Consider the following 19152-nt stretch of genomic DNA (forward strand, 5'->3'; position numbering starts at 1 on the left):
TGGTGGAATCATTGGACCGTATTTTTTCAAAGATGCTGTTGGACGCAACGTTACGGTGAATGAACACATTTCGAACCGAACACTGATTTTGGTAATAAAATTCAATGATTTGCAAGCGTTGCTCGTTAGTAAGTCTATTCATGATGAAATGTCAAAGCATACTGAGCATCTTTCTCTTTGACACCATGTCTGAAATCCCACGTGATCTGTCTAATGCATGAAAATCCTAACCTCAAAAAAATCACCCTTTACTTTGTTTAAATAAGTAATTTAACATCTTTGAATTTGTTTTTCTTTCAGCCAGTGTCGGAGGTTTAATGGGTCTCTTTATGGGCTTCAGTTTCATATCAATTGCAGAATTCATCTACTACGCCATACTGCGTCCTTATCACAAAATCAAACGACATGAGCGTGTCACCCAAAGCAATCCGAAGCCACAGCCCACAAGAAATTATCAGTTGCGATTTGTAAGACCCAACTCTAACAAGCGTCCCGATTATCACATTCCCGAACATTTACTCAACTCAACAAAGCTTCAACTCTTTCCACCTCAAAACACGGGACGTCGATACAGCGAACACTCCAATCAATTAAATCAAGATCAACAATGGAGTAGGGATAATAAATTAAAATAAACAAAAGAAACTCAAATAAATAAAAAAAAAAAAAAACATTTACACAACCTAAAGTCTTTCGTAGAATGCTTATGTTACGTTATAAGAGTTCATAGAAAGCGAAATGGATTTTAGTAGTTCGTTTTCATAAGAATTGACTTGAATAAATACTCACATATCGTTGATGGACGAAAAAATATATGTATGTACATATACCAATACAGCAATGTGTTTTTCTTTCTTTAATATCCGTTTCCTTAGACAAACAATAGATTTTTTGATGTTGTAAGTGATAGCTTAACTTTTTCCTTGTGTATCCTTAATGTATTTGGAAGTGTTATTGAGTCGAGTTAACTATACTCGAACATGTCGTTGTGGAGACAAGTTTGTTGCCGTTGGCGATTTTGCAAGAAATATAAAAATCTTCACTTAAAAGAGATTTTTAAACAAAACACTAAAGAGTTTTGTCGCCAAACAACATTGCATGGCATAAAGTATGTGGCGGATACGAACTTACAGCCAAGTGAAAGGTAAGTGAAGTTCTAAGTTTTAAGGTTCTAGAAACTTTCTGGTGTCGACATATGGTAAATTTAATATCAAAGAGTGCCCTGACCTTTCAGTGGACAACTTCATATCGGCACTATGCAGAAAGAAGATTCTCGAAATTACACTATCATGGATGAACAAGTTTTTTTAAAAATAGCCTAATTTGGTCTTAGGTTAGGTTGAAAAGAGGGTGCGGATTTTATTCCGCCCCATGCCACTATGGGCATTCACCTAAACCAGTATTCGGCATGTTGTGCGCTCTAGGGTATCTTGTCTTGCATACCTAGGGCATGAAGGAAACTCTGTCTTCATTGTCCTCATGGCGATATGACGTAGGACTATAGGCCTTCAAGACGGGGTTGTTATCATGTTAGGTTTCGTTGAAGGGTACTAAACTAGAAACGTTGGTTGTTAATTAATTCACTTGGAGACCTAAGGTGTATTGTTTCACTTACTTACTTTACTTTAATTGCCTATGACAGAATATTTGTTCAACTAGCTTAACGTAGAATAGCGTTACAAGCGCCTCGATATTCTGCGCTCATTTTAAAATCTTTTACACCAGGTTTCGAGGTGTTTCCCACCACTTGATTTTTCCATCGGTCTTTTGGTCTTTCCGGTTTGCGTGTACCACCGTGTTTGCCTTCAAAAGACTTCTTCGCTGGAACTTCTTCTTCCATTCTGACAACACGTCCTAGCCAACACAGCTCATGGTTCATACGTTGCCCATATTCTCCATAAACGCAAACTGGTCCATATATTTTACGAAGAATCTTTCTCTCAAATACTCCAAGCACTGCCTCATCTGCTTTCACAAGTACCCATGCTTCAAAACCATATAACAGCACAGGTAGTATCAGTGTTTCGTATTGTGTAATTTTCGTCTGTCGAGAGGTGGCCCTGTTTCCAAACTGCCTACTTAATCCAAGTAGCATCTGTTTGCCAGTATTATTCTTCGCTTTATCTCACAACTGGTGTCATTAGTTTCGGTTACGGCGGTGCCGAGGTAGATAAAGTTGCTGACTATCTTAAAGTTGTGGTTCCGAAATTTCTCCAATTTCTTTATCTGTTCGGTTGTACAAAGCGTTTTGGGAGTTGAAACCATCCATTTCGTTTTATCTCCATATACCGCCAGACCCATTTTCACTGACTCTCTTTCGATTCTTTCAAAGGCTGCAGTTATTACTTCCGTTGACCGACCTATGAAATCGATGTCGTCGGTATAGGCGAGTAGCATATGTTTTCTTGTGATTAGTGTGCCATATCTATTCACATCTGCATCTCGTATAATCTTCTCCAGCAGGATATTAAAGAGATCACACAATAGGCTGTCTCCTAGTCTGAGACTTCGTTTGGTATTAAATGGTTCGGAGAGATTCTTTCCTATTCTTACTGAGAAACGCGTATCAGCAAGTGTCATGCTGCAGAGACTTTTTAATTTTGCAGGGATACCAAACTCAGACATGACTTGAAATACCTTTGAACGTAAAGGAGTATCGAAGGCGGCTTTGTAGTCAACAAAGAGATGGTAGGTGTTGATATTACCTTATCGGGTCTTTTCCAGGATTTGGCGCAGTGTAAATATCTGGTTCATGCTAGATTTACCAGGTTTAAAGCGGCATTGATAGGGCCCAATTATCTCATTGATTTTAGGTTTTAATCTTTCACACAGTACGCTCGAGAGTATCTTGTATGCGATGGGGGGTGATTTATTCCTCTGTAGTTGCCACTTTCTGGTCTGGTCTGCTTTCTTGTGTACGGGACAAAGCATACTGAGGTTCCATTCATCGGATATGCGTTCATCTAGCCAGATTGCGCAAATAAGCTGATGCATACGCCTTATCAGAGTGTCGCCTCCGGTCTTAAATAGTTCGGCAGGTAAACCGTCGGCTCCTGCTGCCTTGTTGTTCTTTAGTCGGGTCACTGCTACTTACACTTCATTCTGGCTAGGAGGTTAACATTCTATAACATCATCATTGATTGATTCTGCGGCATCCTCTTCGCCGCCAACATCGGACACTAGCAGTTGGGTAAAATGTTCTTTCCATATCCTCAGCATGTTATCAGATTTCCTTCTTTGTCTCTGCAGGGGGATGTGCCTGCACCAAAGCCATCGGTTTGATGTTTAATTCTTTAATAGAATTTCGGGACTTCATTCCGACTCCTGTACATCTCAATTCACTCACACTCACGTCTTTCCATTTCCTTTTTCTTTCTGCGGAATAGACGTTTCTCCTCTCTCCTTTTCTCCCGATACCTCATATGACGCGTTGCTTCTGATTGCAGGGTTGCTCTATATGCCCCATTCTTGGCTTCAATAGCATCTCGACACTGTTGGTCGTACCATCGGTTTCTTGAACGAGGAACAGTCGATTGGAGCAAAACCGGGCAACAAATGCGGTTTTTATGGGTTTAACGTATGTGGAATTTCAGCGATATTCCGAAAGCAGAAAAGAATACCAACCCTAAGGGAGAAAATGACACGGCACGGCAAATGCGGGCAATTTTTCGTCACTTGTATGGGTGACCACCATAAATAGCCAGCATAGTGACGTCCTGTTCCAGAAAACTCTCTTTCGTAGGGTCTTGGCCACCCTGGAACTCATGATATTAGCCCAGACTTTATTCAAGCGAATATCGTATAAAGCGGCCACTGAGCCAAGAAGCTTGCACAGGGGAGGGTTCACAGAATCATCAGCACTGCAGCTCATCAGTGATCCATTGATAGCAAGATTGTCGCCGGCCCATTTTCAGACACTCCTTGATTACCCGGAACCCAGCAAAGCCTGATAGTCTTCTCCTTACCAAACGAAATGGCCTATCGGCCATCTTACCCAACGAAATGGCCTATCGGGAAGTAGATGGCCCCTCGAAGAGCATCAGGGGACAGCACCAGCCTGAGACAAAAGTCTCCGTGGATGTGACGGGGGCGGATTCTGACCCATATATAGATTTCGTGAAGAGCGCCCCTACAGGGTCTGTGACTATTGCCGCTAATCTACAAACAACAACTACAGCTTTCATCTTCTCTACACCTATAGAAAAAGTTTGCTGAAAATGGCAAACACTGTCTGCTGAATATTAGTAGTTTATTTTGTTGCTATTGTAGCAGTAGTACTGCAATTTCAGAGAAGCAGGCTTACTGCTAAAAAGCCTGTTGTTTGCTGAATGTATACTTTCCATTATCCTTTTTCTTTAAATTTAAATACAAAAGGTAAAGCAATAACAAAAAATGCGAGCTAGCTCAGCTCATGGATCAGGTAGCTTCTTTAGAGTAATATTCCACAAATTAAAATCATCTTTTCCAACAAAATTTCTAAAAAAATTCCAAAAAATGCCTTAAGTAATCAAAACAAGTAACAGACAACCATAAAAAGTAGCATACACATTTTTTGAGCAGACTAGCGTACTCAAAACAGCAGTAACAATTTTTTTGCTAATGCAGCAGCCCTTTGTTTGCTGAAACAGCAGTAATTTCTGCTTTCCCATTTTCAGCAGACAAAAACTGCTGTTTTAGTAAACATTTTTGCTTTTTGAATAACAAATTTGGTTGAGTGTAACTTTCCGTATATATTATTGGTGGATTTTATGGCAGATGCTGTGACGGGTGCCACACTGCGAAAATTTTGCCCGCGTTTTTCAATTCCACCATGGAAGAAGGATTGACAGCTTCTGATGATTCATAGGGACAGATTCAATTAAAGAACTTCTATTGGGTTGCCCAAAAAGTAATTGCGGATTTTTCATATAGTCGGCGTTGACAAATTTTTTTCACAGCTTGTGACTCTGTAATTGCATTCTTTCTTCTGTCAGTTATCAGCTGTTACTTTTAGCTTGCTTAAAAAAAAGGATATTTGATTAAAGTTCATTCTAAGTTTTATTAAAAATGCATTTACTTTCTTTTAAAAAATCCGCAATTACTTTTTGGGCAACCAATACATTACTTCCTGAGGTGTAGGAATAGACCAAAATTTGTCACTTTGGAAATGCATAAAATGCTGTTCTTTTAGAATTTTTCCACTACTACTACCACTATCCAGTTGAGTCGGATTAATCCTTTCTCCCCTCTGTGATTTCTGTCGTAAATGCAAATTTGCCCACGAACAATCCGTTAAGGAACAGGGATAAACTTCTCACATATCTATGAGTATCGAACATCACTCAAGTTTTAAGCTCAATGATATGAGACCTCCTTTTTAAACCGAATCCGTACGCTGTGCCGCAGTGTGAAAACACATTGGGGAGAAGTTTTAGCCGTTTTATTGGAGGCCACGAAGCACAGAGGTGAGTATGTCCGCCTATGATGATGAATGCATGGTTTAGAATCCTGGCGAGAACATCAGAAAAATGTTATGAGTCGCTTATCCCCTCCTAATGCTGGCCATGAAAGAAATTCTCTCCACAAACCTTCGTAGGTATGATAAACACCGTTGGTAGGCATCCCTTGCTTTCTGGACCATGATTTAGTGCATTCTTCCTTGTCAGGATGGTTCTCCAGCTTCCAATCTCTCGGTAGCACTCTTGTCGGTTGCTCACTCTTTTCTTTTGAGATGTAGGCCATGCCAAAGAGGTATTATGTGTCTTTATAGATAAAGAGAGTACCCGCTTCGCATGATTTGTAAGCCCATCCATCTCCAAAAGACTCATCTATAGGTCGCTATGTAGTGAGGCTAGTTCTTTGTTGAGCATCTCAAGGTCTTTCAGTGCAGGCGGCTCCAGTTTCTCATAAACCCTTAGGGATATTTCGGACATTTAATCATGTTTTTAAAGCTTTTTACTAGCTCTCCCTTTAAAAAACAGAATCGAGCCGATTGACCGATAAATGCTTATTTGGCATGCAATTCAAAATTTGGCATGCTCAAGTTGATCAACTTTCAAGCCCCATGATCGATCCCTAGATCTGATAGGGTTCCCAAATGTTGCATACATATTGGAAAACAACTCAACATTGATTATATAGATATCCCTATGCGCTCAAAAGGGCAAGAATTATTTCCAAGATTTTTCGATTTGGAAACACTGTGCAAGGTAGGGATTGGATCATTAGATTGTCTAATTGCAAGTCATAATGAGACCACGCCAGAGATCTTACTAGCACTATGTACTTTCTCCTCATTGGTGGAGCTTTTTTATACCCATCATTGCAAAATCCATGGTGGTTGCTTCCCAAGATTCAGCCCGGCCGAATTTTTTTTTTAATTTTCCGTGGACAAACCGATATTTTGTGATTGCCGAAGGTATTTGTAGATCAATTTTAGTAAGTAAGTTCTTTCTAATGGTAATTTCTCATAGATAACTGACTCTTTATTTTATTTTCTTACAGGTGTTTCTTTGGCTTCTCTATAATAACTGTTATAGTGGCTGCAGCTTATTTAATCCTTCGTATCTATGACAAATGGGCCACAACACCTGTCATTGTTGGCATAAATCCTGAACCGACTTTTATAACCGATGAACCCTTTCCGGCAGTTACTATTTGTAATTTGAATCAAGCTCTCAATAGTTTGGCTGAATCTTTCTCAAAGTAAGATGTAAGTGAAGTACGCCTTCCTTCATTTATTGTTCTTGTACTTCCAGGAACTCTACGGAATATACCATGCTACAGTTGATATGTAAACGTGATGTTGATCAGACAATGTTCAAGTCCATTACAAATTGGAGTCATGTTGAGAAATTTATACTCAATGTAGGATTGTTTACAGGGTATAGAATTCTATAATGTATTTCAAAGTTCTGCCATTTTACAGATTTCCCAACCATGCGAGCATATGTTTCTCCATTGCCGTTTTGGTGGAATCGATTACGATTGCAGTGAAATGTTTTATCCTGTAGTCACAGATGAAGGATTCTGTTGCACATTCAATATGTTGCATCCGAAATTTATGTATGTCTCACAGTAAGTATTTTGCAGGAAGGTTTTTGTTTTTTGGCAGATAATCTCTATTAACTCTAAGAAATATGGCCGAATCAAAATGATCGCCGTTTTCACTTGTTAAGTTTTGGTACTTATTAACACTTATCTCCAAATATCGAACTCTATGTACTCCAACGATTCACAGTGTGATAGAAATGTAAAAAACTTGGTAAAAAATATGTCATTTGAGAACGGATAAAGATAACTCTTTGAAATTTGAAATGGTTAAAGCTGAGGTGTTATCGAGATCATATGCAAAATTCAAGGCCTTAGGTGGTCCTGGCCCTTATTGGCAGTTCCCTAAAGTTGGTCACCTCGGCATTTCGAAAAAATTGTTCGCGAATTTCAGCGAAATTATGAATGCGCCCAAGATCTCAAACAGGTACATCGGTCTATATGAATTGTATTTGCAAATATTGTCCGGACCATACTTGGCACTGTTGTCGAGGGGTCTGCCACAAGAGCTTAAATCGGCAGATCGATCTTGCCTATATTAGGCAAGGTTATCCAGGGGTCCAGTACATCTAACTGTGACGAATTTCAGCAAAATTATGAATGCGCCCAAGATCTTAAATGGCATTGGCATTGGAGGTCACCGTAGCGCATAGGTTAGCACGAACGCCTATGACGCTTAACGCCTAGGTTCAAATCCAGCCGAGAACATCGGAAAAAAATGTTTCAGCGATGGTTATGGTTATGGCGACGTTTGTGAGAAACTATGCAATTTGAAACAAACTAAGCCACCATGGATCGCAGCCATGTAAAAACTTCTCCCCAAAGAGGTGTCGCACTGCGGCACGACGTTCGGATCCGGCTATAAAAGGAGGCCCCTTATCATTCAGCTTAATACCTGGATCGGACAGCGCTAATTGATATGTGAGAAGTTTGCCCCTGTCCCTAATGGAATGTTTGTGGCAAATTCTCAGTTTTCAATACTCGGCACTGCTGCCAAGGGGTCTGGCCCAACTCACTGTTACGAATTTCATAGGATAATAAATGCGCCTGTCATGGGCTTAAAACCTTAAATCGACAGATCGATTTATATGGGGACTATATGAAGTTATAGTCCGATTTAGCCAATCTTTTAACCTAACCAGCTTATGGTAAACAAATGTTTTGTGCAAAGATTCAGTACAATATCTTCACTTTTATAGCCACCAACATAGGATGGGGGTATACTACTCTAGTCATTCCGTTTGTAACACCTCGAAATATTCGTCTAAGACCCCATAAAGGACATATATTTTTGAACGCCTCGACGTTCTGAGTCGATCTAGCCATGTCCGTCCGTCCGTCTATCGAAATCACGATTGCGATTGAACGCGTAAAGCTAGCCGCTTGAAATTTTGTACAGATACTTAATTTTGATGTAGGTCATTGGGGATTGAAAATGGGCGATATTGGTTCAGATTTTGATATAGCTCCCATATAAACCGATCTCCCGATTTGATTTCTGGAGGCCCTAGAAGCCGCAATTTTTGTCTGATTTGAAATTTGGCATGCAGTGTTCTATTATGACTTGCAATAACTGTGGCAAGTACGGTACAAATCGTTCTATAACCTGATATAGCTCTCATAAAAACCCATCTCCCGATTTGACTTTTTGAGTCCTTTCAAGCCGCAATTTTTGTGCGAAATTGCTATGTTTGATATTGACCTGATGGCCAGTTTACTGTCCGTAAAGATGTTAATACTCGACGTCCTCGAGTTAACAGCACACCACCTTACGCATACCGCAATCATCCGGATATCCGCCTGCAGGATCATCTTGCGGTCAGGAAGTCGAAAACAGATCTCAGTCACTGGGTTCTCAACATAGATCTTAAGGCCCACTCTGTCCCCTAGCTATGATCCATCTGTGTTGCATGATCATCCAAATGGAAATGCCAGAGTTCCGTCTATCCAAGACTGTGACGCTGGCAGCAGTGCCTCACACTCGACCTCAAGTATCGACCAGGTATCCGATCGGAAACGTCTCCTATTCCTTCCAGATATTGTATCTCAATTGTAATTTTTTAGCGGAATCCATGGGGGTAGGTTCCCAAGATTCGTGGAACTTATCACGTTTTACTTGTTTTTGTTTAACTTTTGATTTAAATCTCTCTTTCCAGCATTCCCTCATCCTTCCCCAATGTTTCGAAACCATATGGTCCCACAGAAATCGATTGGAATTCCGAGCTTGGATATGCCCATAATTTACCACTACGTTACTCTCCCAGTAAAATCCCTGGAGTGGGAGAATCTTTGGGTCTCTCAGTGTCTGTAGATGTGCAAGAGGACAAATACTACTGTTCTTCATCGAATAGTATTGGTTTCAAATTTTCCATTCACAGTCCCAATGAGACACCAAATATACACGAGAGTGGTGTTTTTGTGCAACCGGGCAAAGAGACCAATATGCGCTTAAGGCCCGAAAAAACGGAATCAGACAAAACTTTGCGCACAATGTCTAGGAGTTTGCGGAAATGTCTTTTTCACAATGAGCGCAAGTTGAAATTTTTCTCTCATTATTCACAGCGAAATTGTGAAATGGAATGCGTGGCGGAAATGTCCTGGCGATATTGTGGCTGTCTCAATTTTTATATGCCCAAGATCTACAGCAATGCCAGTGTGTGTAGCATTAATCAGACCAAATGTGAGCAGGCAGTACGTTTGGGTATGTACAACAGTAAGACCTCATGCTTTGATGACTGCTTGCCGGGATGCTTTGAGATGGATTATGATGTGGATGCATTTTCGACAAAATTGGCTCATACTGGTATGATTTTTGCCAATCGGAATATAGCTAAACTGAAGCGTGCCTATGTGGTCAAGAATGTGGCCATTGTGCATATGTTCTTCAGTGGCAATACATTTCGTAGCAATTTACAAACGGAATTTTTTGATATATCGGATTTCTTTTGTAAGAGAATTTATAAAACTTTTGATATTTTTTGCCAGGTTACTTATGATTTTCCTTTCAGCTAGTGTGGGCGGTCTTATGGGTTTATTTCTGGGCTTTAGTTTTCTTTCCATAGCCGAGTGCATCTACTATGCTGTAATACATCCCTGCCGAGCCGTACGCAAATACCACTTGGCTATGGAGAAGAAGAAACGCCGAATATATCCTCTTTTGGAGCGTTCGAAAAATAAACGTCTTATTTTCAAAAATCATTACAAAAAACTGCTGATCATTCAGAATGAGGCAATGTTAGCAAGAAAGCCCTTTTCTGGTCAACTCATAAAGGTACCATACTCAATTACCTATGGCTTCGATGTGCCCGTGGATGACAGAATTCAGCTGCCATATTGCGAATAGTTGTGGAAATAACTATGAAAGTTAACTAAAGTTTTAAAAAATTTATTACTGTACGATTAATTTGCTTAATAAAACTACAAGTCAATGTTTAATTCGTCCTAGATTTTGGTACATTACAAAAATCTAGCAAGCAAGGAAAGGCAAACAGTGGCGATGTCGGCTACGTAATACGTGAAAATACGTGAAAATTCCATTAAGGAACAGGGGATACTCTCATATCGATGAGAGCAGTCTAATTAAAACTTAAGCTCAATGATAAGGCACCTCTTTTTTATGCCTAGTCCGAACGGCGTGCCGCATAGGGACACCACTTGCTGGAGAAGTCTTAACATGCTAGGATACCTCACAAATCTAGCCAGCATTAGTAAGCGGATAACCACCGCTGAATATTTTTTTGTGTTAACGTCGGGATCCAACCCAACGAGCAAGGAGCCGATAATGACGACATCATCTACTCCCAAGAAGCCCATTTACTTAAGATTTGGAAGGCTAAGATAGGCAAAGATCTTAGTATTGAAACAACAGGCAGTACAGGGAATGAAAACCCAATACAGCTTAACGAACAGGGACCCGATGATGGAACCATTGCCGACTTTATAAGAGTCGGAAGACTAGACTAGGCAAAGAACCTAAAACGATGACATCAGTCAGTGCAGTGACAGGAAAGTCAATGCAGTCTAAAGAACAGAGAGCAGACGATGAGATCATCACCTACTCCCAAGATGCCCATTTACTGGAGGACCAACGATTGGGGTAATCCAGATAAACCTCCACCGGAGCGAGACTGCAACACACGCTCTGATGGAGAAAATCAGCAAGGGCAAGATTCATATTACCTTAATTCAGGAGCCATGGACGACCCGGAACAAAGTTTCTGGACTGAACCATATGAACTACCAATTATTCTATGCTAACACTGGTTCTTGGCCGAGGACCTGCGTTATTTGTCATAAAAATTTGGATTATATATTGGGTTGCCCAAAAAGTAATTGCGGATTTTTCATATAGTCGGTGTTGACAAATTTTTTCACAGCTTGTGACTCTGTAATTGCATTCTTTCTTCTGTCAGTTATCAGCTGTTACTTTTAGCTTGCTTTAGAAAAAAAGTGTAAAAAAAGTATATTAGATTAAAGTTCATTCTAAGTTTTATTAAAAATGCATTTACTTTCTTTTAAAAAATCCGCATTTACTTTTTGGGCAACCCAATATTTTCCCTAGAGTAGTCAACGTCGGACGGTGAAGCACACCTGTCATCGCTTTATTTGCTTTTCGACTCTTCGACACCGCCACCCACGTCGGAGCTGCAACGGCTGGTGAGGAAAGCAAAACGGACAGGAAACGAGGTACAAATAGGGTGCGATGCGAACTCTCACCACATTTCGTGGGATAGCACCAACATTAATAAGCAGAGTTCTTGATTACTAACGACCAGGTAACACTTAATATTGGTAACACCGTTACCTTTGATAATAGGACTAGGGAAGAGGTATTAGATGTGACGATATGTTCGGAAAATATAATCGATGAGGGTCAGGATTGGAGGGTCTCCATGCAACACTCTATATTTGACCATCGCTACATAAGGTTTAGAATAGCATGGCCAGCGCCGAATCCGATAGGATGTCCTCTTCGGAAAAGGAAATCAGCACAAGAAAAACCCTGAATGACCGGGGAGATTCGCAATATTGGGAAGGAGGTCCGCAGACTTTTTAACAGAGCACGTTATAAAAAAGCTAAAGTTTATTGGGATGTGTATTACACATGGCTCAAGAAATACAATAAGATTACCAGAGCGGCAAACGTTCCTCCTGGAAGCTTTTCTGCGAACAGGTCGATAGCGTTAATGACGCCGCCAAGATAAAAAAGTTTATCTCAAAAACCAATGTCTAAACTGAAACTTTAATAGAGCAGAGACAATGGAGGACATGTTAAGGCTTTTAATGATGTTGATCGAAGGTTTATAATAACGGAATTTATGGTGAAGGAATCCTTGAGGAACTTCAAACCATTTAAGTCACCCAGAACTGATGGAATATTTCCGGCGTTACTATAGAAAGAGGCAGACTATCTGGCGGTTCGTCAGGCCAAAATTTTCGCAGCGTAGGACTTCCATGCCTAGGACTTGCATATACTCTGAAAGCCTGGCAGGAGGCAAGGGTGCTGTTTATACCCAAGCCCAGCAAGGCAAGTTATGTGGCACCAAAGGCCTACAGACCCATAAGCCTTACATCCTTTCTAATCAAAACCATAAAACGTATTGTGGACACCATGATAAAGAGTAGGATATCCAGCGAATTGCTCAAATACAAACAGCATGCCTATGTCAAGGGAAGGTCGGTGGAGACTTCCCTGCACGAGGGTTTTATCGCCACTCCTATGGGTGACCACCATAAATTACCTATTACGGACGCTGACTGAGGAGGTATTATAAAATCTAAGGGGTAAAGATCCGAACGGGCTATGCGGAAGGGCCGAAAGGGTCTTGCATATGGCATATGACTGGGCTAGACCCAGAGGTCTCAATGTTAACCCAGAGAAGACTGAAATATGCCTGTTCACGAGGAAGACGAAGATGGGCCAATTTAACGCACCACGTTTCCTCAATAGGACGATTCCGATATCTGACAAGGTCAAATACTAAAGTGTGATCTTGGACAGGAAACTGATTTGGAAGTGTCACATTCAGGAGCGTACTAAGAAGGCTCACAGATGTTGGGGACTATGTAGGCCCGAAATGGGGCCTGAATCCGAGGAAGGTCGGTGGAGACTTCCCTGCACGAGGTTGTGCATAAAATAGAAGAATCCTTCGATGCCAAAACGTACAAATTACCGGTATGCATTGACATCGAGGGGGCTTCTAACAATGTGCGGACCGATACACTGATCCTATCCTTAGACCAGTACCGGGTGGAACCGGTCCTTAGAGACTGGATAGACCATATGCTAAGAAACAGGTGGATAAATTGTGTGGCCCATGGCATAAATATAAGGGACAAAGTGGCACAGGGCACGCCACAGGGGAGCATTTTATCGCCACTCCTATGGGTGACCACCATAAATTACCTATTACGGATGCTGACTGAGAAGGTATTATAACATCTAAGGGGTAAAGATCCGAACGGGCTATGCGGAAGGGCCGAAAGGGTCTTGCATATGGCATATGACTGTGCTAGACCCAGAGGTCTCAATGTTAACCCAGAGAAGACTGAAATATGCCTGCTCATGAGGAAGACGAAGGTGGGCCAATTTAACGCACCACGTTTCCTCAATAAGACGATTCCGATATCTGACAAGGTCAAATACTTAAGTGTGATCTTGGACGGGAAACTGAATTGGAAGTGTCACATTCAGGAGCGTATTAAGAACGCTCACAGATGTTGGGGACTATGTAGGCTCGAAATGTGGCCTGAATCAGAGGAAGGTCGGTGGAGACTTCCCTGCACGAGGTTGTGCATAAAATAGAAGAATCCTTCGATGCCAAAACGTACACTTTGGCGGTATGCATTGACATCGAGGGGGCTTTTAACAATGTGCGGACAGACACACTGATCCAATCCTTAGATCAGTACCGAGTTGACCCGGTCCTTAGACATTGGATAAACCATATGCTTAGGAACAGGTGGATAAATTGTGTGTCCCATGACGGAAATATAAGGGAGAAAGTGGTAGAGGGCACGCCGCGGGAGGGCATTTTGTCGCCACTCCTATGGGTGATCACCATTAATACTGGGGAGGAATTTGTTGTGTTATAATACTTCTAAGGGGTATGGATCCGAATCAGTTATGCCGAAAGGGTCTTACAGATTGCATACGACTGGGCCAGACCTAGGGGTCTCAATGCTAATCCGGAGGAAACTGAAATTTGCCTGTTCACGAGGAAGACGAGGTTTCCGATCGGATATCTGAGATGATGCTTGAGGTCTAGTGCGAGACATTCCTGCCATAGGCACAGTCTGGAGTCTGGAGGACTTAACTCTGGTATTAGCATCTGGGAGATTATGCTATAAAGACGATTCAAAGCTAGAGGAAAGAGTGGGCGTGGGGTTTACATTGAGGAAGATGATGTTATTAAATGTGGAGGTAGCGATCCTCGTTAAACTCCTAAAGATGAGTAAGCTCGTTCCGCTCAATAGAATCGATCGTCACGGGAACGTGATGGCCATTGATTATTAAAAGGCTCAAAAATCGCCTTATCATATCGAGCATCATAGGCAAATGCAAATTTTGCGCATGAACATTGCACTAAGGAACAGGGGCAAACTTCTCATATATCAATGAGTACAGTCCGATACAAGTTTTAAGCTCAATGATAAGGGACCTCCTTTTTATAGCCGAGTCCGAACGGCGTCCCGCAGTGCGACACCTCTTTGAAGAGAAGTTTTACATGGCATAGTACCTCATAAATGATGCCAGCATTAGGAGGAGAAAACCACCGTTTTTTTTCTGATGGTCTCGCCAGGATTCGAACCCAGGCGTTCGGCGTCATAGACGGACATGCAGAGGTTACTCTGCGCTACGGTGGTCTCCGTAGGCACTCAGTATTTAAGCAAAGATCCGTTGTCGCCCGGCCTCTTACTGAGACTCTCCACTCGTTACCGCTGCTTGTCCCCGACTGCAGTTGCAGCTACTCCGTAAACGAAGCATCCCAATATCCGGAACCTGAATGTGCCCGGTAGCTTTCAGCTGAGCTTCTCGTGATAACTAAATATGACCACCACACATTCATAGTTATCCCGTGCTGTGTGGGGAAGATGGTGAGACGTTGGAGCATTTCCTTTGTCATTGTCCGGGCTCGGCTTTTAACAGACAGCGGCACTTAGGTGGGGACACAATACCAGACATAAACCAACTAAGGGGAGTGGTATGGAAAAACACTAGGGATTTTGTAAGCAACAAGGAATTCCTGGTTTAAATTTTCTTTTTCGATGTTACTTTTTATTCTTGGGAGCTCGCAACAGACCCATTACTGGCTTAGGTGCATGTCCATAGTGGCATGGGGCGGATAATATCCGCACCCTCTTTTCAACCTAATCTCACATAACCTAGCTAAATAAAAATTCCCTTTCCTTTTCTTCTATACATGTCCTAATTATATGAAATGGTTTGAGTGTGGGTAAATACAGACAAAATACACCATAGTATGGAAAAATATTTATCTATCCCAAAACTTTTTATTAGGATTATGAACACATTTTTAGGCCCATCCACAATTTCAACATTTCGGTTGTTTACGTATTCTTAAGATAATATGTTTCGAATCAATTAACAAAATTAAATCACAGTTTAACTGCGTATATTTTCTTTTTAATTTAGTACCATGAAATCGTTTGCTATAAAAGATAAAACATACTCATAAAGACTTTCAAACGATATTCAAGTGCACGGCAGTAGACGCAGCATAATATTTTATAATGTCCATCTGTGAAAAGCTTAAGAAGTTCAATATTTTTAGTGAAAAGTATAAAGATTTAAAATTAAAAGAGATTTTAGCACAAAATACTGAAGAATTTTGTCGCCAGACTACATTGCATGGTTTGAAATATGTGGGTGATAATGAGCTAAAACTGCATGAAAGGTAAGCATTTCAAAGACAACATTTCCATGACAATTTCCATAAATTCCGAAAAAATCTTCTTTAAAGATAAAATTTCTATGAAATTTTCTCTAAAGACAACATTTTTATGAAATATTTTCTAAAATTTTCTCTAGAGACAAAATTTTCTATGAAATTTTTGAACCATACATTTCTATGACACAGAATTTCTTTGAAATGTTCTTCAAAACTAAATGTTATAGAATTTTAAGACAAAATTCAAATCGAATATCTGTGAGGGCAACATGCAAATGCAAATTTTGCCCATGAACATTCCACTAAGGAACAGGGGCAAACTTCTCATATATCAATGAGTGCTGTCCGATTCAAGTTTAAGCTCAATGATAAGGGGCCTCCTTTTTATAGCCGAGTCCGAACGGCGTGCCGCAGTGCGACACCTCTTTGGAGAGAAGTTTTACATGGCATATTACCTCACAAATGTTGCCAGCATTAGGAGGGAAAACCACCGTTGAAAATTTTTTCTGATGGTCTCCCCAGGATTCGAACCCAGGCGTTCAGCGTCATTGGCGGACATGCTAACCTCTGCGCTACGGTGGCCTCCCGATCGACACAGAATCACTTTCTGATTCGATTTAGCTAAGTCCGTCTGTCTGTCTGTCCATGATAATTTGTGCACTAACTACAGGTCGCAATTTTGATCCGATCGCCTTCAAAATTAGTATGGGCATGGTCTTCGGCATAGAGGCAAAGCCTATTGAAATTGGAAAAAATCGGTTCAGTTTTGGATATAGCTCCTATATATATGTTCGCCCGATTTGCAGTAATCTTACATATAAAAATCAATTTGTGTTTGTTTGTAGGTTTGTTTGTTTGTGTGTTCCTAATAGACTAAGAAACGGATGAACCCATTTCTTGAAATTTTCACAGATGGTGCATAATGATCCCGTGGTGAAAATAGGGTACTACATTTTTTGGTATCTGAAGGGGGACGGACCTTCAACCTTACCCTAATTTTCAGAAACACCAAATCTCGGAGATGGGCGGTGCGATTTAAGCGATATTTTGTGTGCTCTCATAAAGAACCCTAAAAATAAAAAATTGGTATCCAAATTTCGGATGGGGTACCTTGGGGGGCTGCCCCATCGTAAAACATACATGGGACTTAAATGAAAGGTATTTGCAAATTGCAAATTTTGCCCATGAAAATTCCACTAAGGAATAGGGGCGAACTTCTCACATATCAATGAATGCAGTCCAATTCAAGTTTAAGCTCAATGATAAGGGGCCTCCCTTTTATAACCGAGTCCGAACGGCGTGCCGCAGTGCCACACCTCTTTGTAGAGAAGTTTTACATGGCATAGTACCTCACAAATGTTGTCAGCATTAGGAGGGGAAAACCACCACTGAAAATGTTTTTCTGACTGTCTCGCCAGAATTCGAACCTAGGCGTTCAGCGTCATAGGCGGACATGCTAACCTCTGCGCTACGGTGGCCTCCGGTGGTATTTAGGATAAGAAAACGTATCTGATATCCAATTGTCGGGCCAAGTGTTAGGGGGACCACCCCAACCCCCAAAACACCCCTAAATCGGACATATTTACCGACCGTGGCAATATGGGACTCAAATGAAAGGTATTTACGAGTAGAATACGAATCTTATATCCAAATGTGGGACCACGTTTCTGGGGGTCCACCCTTCCCCAAAACACCCCCCAAACAGAACTTATTTACTGACCATGGCAATATGGGGCATAAATAAAAGGTATTTGAGTGAAGAATTAGAATCTGATATCCAAATACGGGACCAAGGGTTTGGGGGCCGCCTCTCCCCAAAAACATCGCCCAAGAGGACAAATTTACGACCATAGAAATATAGGGCTCAAATGAAAGGTCTTTAGGAGTAAAGCATGAATCTGATATCAATATTCGGGAAAAGTGACTACGGGGCCACCCCACAAAACCACCCAAATAGGAAGTATTTGCTGACCATTGCAATATGTGGCTCAAATTAGAGGGTTTTTAGAGTAGAACACAAATCCGATATATATTTTCAAGACCAACTCACTGAGTGGCCGCCCATCCCCCAAAACACTCCTCAAGCCGGTCATGTGGAAATATGGGGCTCAAATGAAAGGTATTTGGGAGTAGACCACGTATCTGATACCAACATTAAGGACCAACCGTCTAGGGAACGTCCCACCACAGCCCCAAATAGGACGTATTTCCTCACCACGACAATTTGGGTCTTAAAGAGAGTGGAACTAAATATTTATAAAGGGTGATTTTTTTGAGGTTAGGATTTTCATGCATTAGTATTTGACAGATCACGTGGGATTTCAGACATGGTGTCAAAGAGAAAGATGCTCAGTATGCTTTGACATTTCATCATGAATAGACTTACTAACGAGCAACGCTTGCAAATCATTGGATTTTATTACCAAAATCAGTGTTCGGTTCGAAATGTGTTCAAATTTTGACAAATTTTGTTCAGCGATGAGGCTCATTTCTGGTTGAATGGCTACGTAAATAAGCAAAATTGCCGCATTTGGAGTGAAGAGCAACCAGAAGCCGTTCAAGAACTGCCCATGCATCCCGAAAAATGCACTGTTTGGTGTGGTTTGTACGCTGGTGGAATCATTGAACCGTATTTTTTCAAAGATGCTGTTGGACGCAACGTTACGGTGAATGAACACATTTCGAACCGAACACTGATTTTGGTAATAAAATTCAATGATTTGCAAGCGTTGCTCGTTAGTAAGTCTATTCATGATGAAATGTCAAAGCATACTGAGCATCTTTCTCTTTGACACCATGTCTGAAATCCCACGTGATCTGTCAAATACTAATGCATGAAAATCCTAACCTCAAAAAAATCACCCTTTAGTTTTTAGGGCCAATACCCCAAACCGGACATATTTGCTCACTTTTGCAATAAGGAATTTAAATGAGATTTTAAAACGAATTTGATATCCAATTTTGAGGCCAATGGCAATATGGTTCTAAAATATTTGAGAATAGAGCACGGGCTTAGTGTTTGGGGGACCACCCCAATCCCCTAAATCGGGCATATTTGCCGACCATGACAATGTGCAGCTTAAATGAAACGTATTGGGGGGTAGAGCAAAAGTTCATACCCACTTTCGGGACCAATTTTCTGGGGGTCTACCCCTTTCTCAAAATACCCCACAAACAGCATTTTTTTACTGACCATCACAATATGGGGCTC

The 19152-nt window shown here is 41.1% G+C and overlaps 1 protein-coding gene across 1 annotated transcript in view; it reads left to right on the plus strand.

Moving 5' to 3' along the window:
* LOC106086074 (uncharacterized) overlaps positions 1–19152 on the plus strand; it is a 52812-nt gene that overhangs the window by 21018 nt on the left and 12642 nt on the right. The window contains exons 5-11 of the mRNA XM_059367231.1: positions 301–625; positions 6484–6684; positions 6738–6846; positions 6908–7056; positions 9186–9976; positions 10038–10300; positions 15802–15947. Coding sequence (XP_059223214.1) covers positions 301–625; positions 6484–6684; positions 6738–6846; positions 6908–7056; positions 9186–9976; positions 10038–10300; positions 15802–15947 — 1984 coding nt within the window. The remainder of the gene's footprint in view (positions 1–300; positions 626–6483; positions 6685–6737; positions 6847–6907; positions 7057–9185; positions 9977–10037; positions 10301–15801; positions 15948–19152) is intronic.

This window comes from Stomoxys calcitrans, chromosome 4, assembly GCF_963082655.1.
Source record: "Stomoxys calcitrans chromosome 4, idStoCalc2.1, whole genome shotgun sequence".
In the NCBI taxonomy this organism is placed as follows: domain Eukaryota; kingdom Metazoa; phylum Arthropoda; class Insecta; order Diptera; family Muscidae; genus Stomoxys; species Stomoxys calcitrans.